Source organism: Danio rerio, chromosome 2 (genome assembly GCF_049306965.1).
Source record: "Danio rerio strain Tuebingen ecotype United States chromosome 2, GRCz12tu, whole genome shotgun sequence".
NCBI lineage: Eukaryota > Metazoa > Chordata > Actinopteri > Cypriniformes > Danionidae > Danio > Danio rerio.
Genome location: NC_133177.1, coordinates 4,770,905 through 4,777,924, shown reverse-complemented (window position 1 = coordinate 4,777,924; position 7,020 = coordinate 4,770,905). Strand labels below are relative to the sequence as shown.

At 40.2% G+C, this 7,020-nt stretch overlaps 1 protein-coding gene across 1 annotated transcript; it reads left to right on the top strand.

Moving 5' to 3' along the window:
* The first annotated feature begins 586 nt into the window (after nt 1-586).
* On the top strand, nt 587-6,338 carry adipoqb (adiponectin, C1Q and collagen domain containing, b). Its single transcript, NM_001045425.2, is given in 3 exon segments — nt 587-652; nt 2,705-3,000; nt 5,586-6,338. Coding segments are annotated over 2 exon segments (828 nt in total). The 5' UTR covers nt 587-652; nt 2,705; the 3' UTR covers nt 6,119-6,338.
* Nucleotides 6,339-7,020: the final 682 nt, after the last annotated feature.

Below are 7,020 nucleotides of genomic sequence, written 5' to 3'. Positions count from 1 at the left end.
TGCTACAATCTTAATGAAATCCATTACCCCAGAGATTTTTCAGCCTCAGGGACACCCTTAAGTTAAATTACCAGAGGACTTTTATGCAAGAAGACACAGGTGGCGATCGTAAATAACATCAATTGCAGAGGAAGTGCGGTTGCTTGAGCGTGCAAGCCTGGAGGTGCATGTGCAAATCTGCAGCCAGACTATATTGGGGGGGTGGGTCAGTCGAACTGTAAGTCATTCAGTCAGTCGACAGCGGCCTCTGGTGGATTTATGCAGGCACGAATGGCATGAAAAATGTACACATCGGCCTCTGGTGGACTCACGAAAACTGCAAAAGAAGAATACCTCCTGGGACGTATTTGGCGCTCTTCAGAAATATACATAGCGATACGTTTTCAGAATAAGCCTGGGTATTTCTGTTGTTCTTCAAATACCGTAGCATTTAAATCAAGCCCTCCTTTAATAGGGTATGTCTATGTCAGACAGAATAGATTCAGACCGGAGAAAGTGGCCTGATGTTTATTGAGCCATAAATACATTTTAGACTCTGATAAATATAGTTCAGAAAAGCCCTGAGCGATGACAGTGAGTCTCCAACAAAAGCAGCTGCATCGCTCTGCGGTTCCTCTCACTGCTCTGTGCTTTTGGGCCCCTTAGAGAGCAGGTAAGAAAAACCTCTTTTTCATTTGATTGTGCTAATATAGAATCTTTGAATCAGCAATAGTTGGATCGAACATGATCTGTTTGTTTTGATCTCACTAAAAAATATGTTTTAAACAGTTTAGATGAAACATTGAAGACTTCAAAACAGCAAGTCAAAAGAAGTGTATGATCTTTGAGGTTTATATGAAATATACACTATTACAAAATAAATAATTGAATGAAATGAATAAAAAGGATTCCAAATAAATGTATTAACCGCAATGTCATAGAAATAGTTTTTTTTTTTTTTTTCCCCACAGAAGCTTTTGGTGAACAAACTGCATTTGTTTTGTCTTTGGTTTGAAGAACAAGACATTTCAATGAACATTTTTCTCGATATTTCATACACCGGATGATGTTCTGAAAAATCAAAATTCACTATATCCTTTTGACATTTTTGAGAACTATCTTTGTCTCCAAGAAACCCCCTTCCTCCCGTTCTTCCACCTTTATCCAGAATGGGAGGCTGTGGCTCAGTGACTAGCACTGTTGCAAGAATACCAATGGCGTTGGGTCCTCGCTGGGCCATCTGGTATTTCTGTGTGGACATTTACATTTAGGCATTTAGCAGACGCTTTTATCCAAAGCGACTTACAAATGAGGACAAGGAAGCAATTTACAAAACTATAAGAGACAACAATGAATAAGTGCTGTAGGCATGTTTCAGGTATGTGAAGTGTAAGAAGCAAAACATTAGTAATTTTTTTTCTTCTTTTTTTAATTATTATTATTATTATTTTTTTTTTTTGTAGTACAGTTAACGGTGGAGCCAGAGAGGCAATTGCAGATTAGGAAGGGAAGTGGAGACTAAATAGTTGAGTTGAAGACAGCGAGTGACTCTGCCGTTCTGATGCAGTTGGGGAGTTCATTCCACCAACTGGGCAGATTGTATGCAAGAGTTCGGGAAAGTGATTTAATCCCTCTTTGGGATGGAACCACAAGCCGACGTTCATTCACAGAACGCAAGTTTCTGGAGGGCACATAAATCTGCAGAAGTGAGAGCAGATAAGAAAGAGCGCAGCCAGAAATTGCTTTGTAAGCAAACATCAGAGCTTTGAATTTGATGCGAGCAGCAACTGGCAGCCAGTGCAAACGGATGAGCAGCGAAGTAACATGTGCTCTTTTAGGTTTATTAAAGACCACTCGTGCTGCTGCGCTCTGAGTGGAGTTTGCATGTTCTCCCCGTGTCCGCGTGGGTTTCCCCTGGTTTCCACCCACCATCCAAATATGCTCTATATAATAGTTAAATAAGCTTAAATCTTTTTTCCAATGTCTAAAGAACTATCTTTGTCTCGAAGAAACCCCCCTCCTCCCCTTCTTCCACCTTTATCCAGAATGGGTGGCACGGTGGCTCAGTGACTAGCACAGTAGCCTCACAGCAAGAATACCAATGGCGTTGGGTCCTCGCTGGGCCATCTGGTATTTCTAAATGGAGTTTGCATGTTCTCCACGTGTCCGCGTGGGTTTCCCCCGGTTTCCTCCCACCATCCAAATGTGCTCTATATTATAGATCAATAAGCTTAAATCTTTTTTTTCTAATGTCTTACTCTTAGGAAGTTCGCCTTGGCCTCAGCCAAAGGGGAGTTTGAGATCGATCCTGAATTCATTCTCCCCTCGCCCTGCGAAAGGGGGGAGCTCTGTGCTCGAGGATCCCTTGAGCTCAGGGCTCTCTCCCGGGACGGCATGCCAAACAAACTATATATTTAAATCATGAGCTAAGTGTGAACTCTTGAATTTGCATTTATGAGGGAAACGCTTGGTTATGGATGTGACACCTCTCAGTTATCAATGTGACAGATGGGTAATTGCCACTTGTGTGACTTTGGTAAATCAAATATAATAGTTTTGACAGAAAAAAACATTGACAGAAACATTTTTGAGTGTTTTACAAGTATTGTAAATAATGTAGATGGGATTTCGCTATTTTGGTATAAACTAAGCCAAGATTGACATTTGCATGGAATTGCTCATAGATTAACATGTTTTTTTTTTATGTTGTTTTATTTACTATCAGCATGTCACTACTAAGGACAATCATTTTGGGCATCATCCTGACTGGACATCTGTGTGGAGGTCAAGACGAACTACTAGAGGACAGTTTAGAGACAGCAGTGGATGAAGTGGCCACTGAGGGAATCGAGGAGCTGGAGGAACCTGAGGAAGAGGGGTTGGATCTCAGTCCACCTGATGACAGACAGCCATGTGCCATGTGGATGGGCGGTGTTCCAGGCACACCTGGGCACAGTGGAAAACCTGGAAGAGATGGCAGAGATGGACGTGACGGACAGAGGGGCGAGAAAGGAGATCAAGGTTAGACTAAATACTCTACTCATTGAAGATTTGTTTGAAACAATAGAGCGGCTCCATTTTTGACGAGTGGCATCTACAGCGGGTAAAATAAGTATCGAACACATCATGCTTTTTCCTGGTAAATGTATTTCTAAAGGTACATTTAATTAACTCTCTGTAATTAACTCTATAATTTGGAGATTTGGGTATAAATGCAAACAATCCCAAAACACAAATACAAATAAAACAAAGCCAAGGTTATTCAGAAAAATGAGGTACAAAGTACTGAACTACTGAAATGTGAATCTTGTTTATGAAATCTGGTCTTTAGCTCTTATTTTCTATTGGATTCAGGTTTGGTGATTTTAGCAGCTTTATTTTCTTTTCCAAAATGCAGTTGAGAGTTTCCTTGGCTGTGTTTGGGTTCATTGTCTTGCAGAAATGTCCATTGTATGGTTTCATCCTATGTTCTCATTGACTTCATCTAGTAAGGTAATGTAGATAATATTCATTTAGACTGACGGAACAGCAGGATTAGTTTCTAAATGAGAGATTTCAGCTGCTGTCTGGGCTTATCATGCCTTTTTACACCTTGCTTTCTTCATGTGTTCAAAACTTTTTCCCTGTGTCATTTTAGTTTACTACACATACCTTAAATTCTGAACTAGTTAGTTTTGTTTCTTTATGTGTATGGATTTGCTGTTATTGTTACTGTTATCTGGTGAAACTTTCAAGTCAACGACACTTTTAGAAATATATTTTTGTGATGTGTTCAATGCGGTCAAAATGGTGAGACAGCATCAATAGACAAACCATTGGACCAACCACAATGTAAAACATCTGAAATGTTGTTTTGATCAGTCTAAAATGCCTCAGCCAAAGTCAAAATCAAAGTGTTTTAGAATTATTACCTCCAGAACGGTCTTAAGCTCCCAAGGAGCATCTCACACACCCGAAACCATCAAGCAATCATTGCATTTAGTCTTCTAAGGTGCAAGTAATTCATTATAATATATATATATATATATATATATCAGTGCAATGTATAAGCCATAGAGAAGCGCAGGGCACAAAGTAACGCGAGGTTAAATGTAACACAGATTTTTTAGGTATTTGCTCAGGGTTGAACTTGGCATGCTTCCTAGGTTTTCACCACAGTGTCAGCAGACATCTTCCTGCCAATTATTGACAAAATTCTGGGAACGAGGAACACAGGAGAAACCATTTTTGCAGCATAAAAATATTTTTTATTATAGTCAATACTTTTTTATTTTTAAAAAAAATCAGTGAAAGTTTGTTAGTAAAGTCTTTTATTGTTGTGATCATCGTCTTCTAGGCTAAAAGTTGGAACCATATTGAAAGATGTAAAACACACACAGTGACTGCTAGCCAATTTTGAGGAAAAAATAACACAACACAAGTTGTAACAGGGTGTTACAATTAACCCACACACTGTTGGACACCAAACTAACACAATATTTTTTGAATTTTGAGTTTACTTTTGAGAACTTTTTAAATAAAAACGTTTTTTTTTTGGGATAAAAATATATAAAATATTTTTTTATTGCTAATAATGCAAATAAATGCATTGTATAATAATGGATACATGGATAATATTACAAATAGATTCAAATGTGTTTATCCGATAAACAAATGAATACATAAACATACTGTGCTATGTAGAATAAAAAAGAAAAGAGGCAACTACTGAGGAAATATAGCTACTATTTAAAGTAAGTGAAGTTTCACAAACTAATGTCGAGAGGAGCACGTGATATGATTGACTGCAGCTGGCCACCCATCTACACTCATTAATTAACCAATCAGATCAATCTTAACTCACTATAAGTAGCCTAGCTAGATTTGCTTTCTTATCTTCGTTTTCCGAAGAAACCCCCCATCCACCCCTTTCTCCTCCTTTCCTCCTTTAAGTTCTCGAGAACCCCCTGATCTCGTAATCCCCTCACATGCTCTATGGACCTGGCAGGAGCCCTGGACTCGACTATCTCCGAGCTTAGGGTTCTCTCCCGGGACAGCATGCCAAACCTGCTAACAGTTGTCAAACAATATCAAAGTGTGAACTCTTGAAACTGAATTTAAATAAATGGTGTGAAATCTGCTACCACAAGCTCCCTGTCTGTTACAGCTTGCCCTGTAGGTGGGGTAAATAGTAACATTTCTGCTTCTGGCATTTTTGGCAATACTGCACAAAAACCATTGGTCCGGCGATCATAATTCCAGTGCTCATTTATAGGAGAGGCTTGTGTGTTATTAATAAAAAATATGGTTTGTCTAACCCAGGGGTGGGCAAACTCGGTCCTGGTGGGCCGGTGTCCTGCACAGTTTAACTCCAGCTCTAATCACACACACATGCTTAAAGATTTCTAGTGATCTTGAAGACACTGATTAGTTTGTTTAGGTGTGTTTGACTAGTGTTGGAACAAAACTCTGCAGGGACACCGGCCCTCGAGGATCAAGTTTGCCCATCCCTGGTCTAACCTCATTATTTTGTTCATTATTTGCCCAAAGCCAAAAAGTGTTACTTTGTACCTCGCTCTCCCCTACTGCAAACCCAGTTGTGCGTAATGTTTCTGTGTTATTTGCAGGTGAAGCAGGTGAGAAAGGCGACCCTGGAGAAAAGGGAGACATAGGCAACGCAGGACCAAGAGGCTTTCCTGGCAACCCAGGCCTAAAAGGGGCTCGAGGCGAAAGTGCCTCGTCCTACCATTCAGCTTTCAGTGTAGGTCTCAGTGAGATTGTTTCCGCCACCAACGTGCCAATCCGCTTCAACAAGTTCTTCTACAACGACCAGCACCACTATGATGATGTGTCCGGAAAGTTCCGCTGCGTCCTGCCTGGAGTCTACTTCTTCACGTACCATCTGACCGTCTACACTAAAGATGCGAAGGTCAGTCTCTACAAGAACGACAAGGCCATCATGTTCACTTATGACCAGTACCAGGAGACCAATGTGGACCAGGCGTCAGGCTCTGTGATCTTGCGTTTGGAGGCAGGAGATGAAGTGTGGCTGCAGGTCTATGGAGACGAGACGGTTGGAGGAGTGTATGCTGATAATACCAATGACTCCACCTTCTCCGGTTTTCTCCTGTATCCTGTTAGTCCCGCAGAGAGACGCTGATGATTTCCTTAAATTATGAATTATTTGCCTATGTAAGTTTCAGTTTTGCGCTACGCTAGAGTCATAATTCAACACAACTTTGTATGAATGTTGAAATATTTTTGTGTCCACTATAACTACATGCAAATTACTCATTATTCTTTTCACTATGTAACATAAATGCATAGGTTAAACTAAGGTTCCCTTTCAAGGTTCCTACCTTTATTTAAAAAAAAAAAAAGAAGTTTATTCAAGTGTATGATTAGTATAATGTTAAAATGTGCTTCAGGTATTTCTCAGGAAATACTTAATATTGTGCTCACAGTGTAAATATACTTGATTTATACTGTCAGAAGTTTTTTTCTGTACGTTAGACCTTCAATGACATATACACTCACCGGCCACTTTATTAGGTACACCTTACTAGTACCTGGTTTGCCCTTTTGCCTTAAGAACTGCCTTAATCCTTTGTGGCATAGATTCAACGAGGTACTTTATTTATTTCTCCGAGATTTTGCTCCGTATTGACATGATAGCATCAAGCAGTTGTTGTAGATTTCCATGAACCATGATGCGAATCTCCCGTTCCACCACATCCCAAAGGTGCTCTATTGGATTGACATCTGGTGACTGTGGAGGCCATTTGAGCACAGTGAACTCATTGTCATGTTCAAGAAACCAGTCTGAGATGATTTGCGCTTGATGACATGGTGCGTTATCCTGCTGGAAGTAGCCATCAGAAGATGAGTATGGCATTGGCACGATGGTCAGTTGGTACTAATGAGCCCAAAGTGTGCCAAGAAAATAACCTCCACACTATTACACCACCAATGATAGTGGTTATTTGAGTTACTGTTGCCGTTCTATCAGCTGGAACCAGTCTGGCCATTCTCCTCTGACCTCCGGCATCAACAAGGCATTTG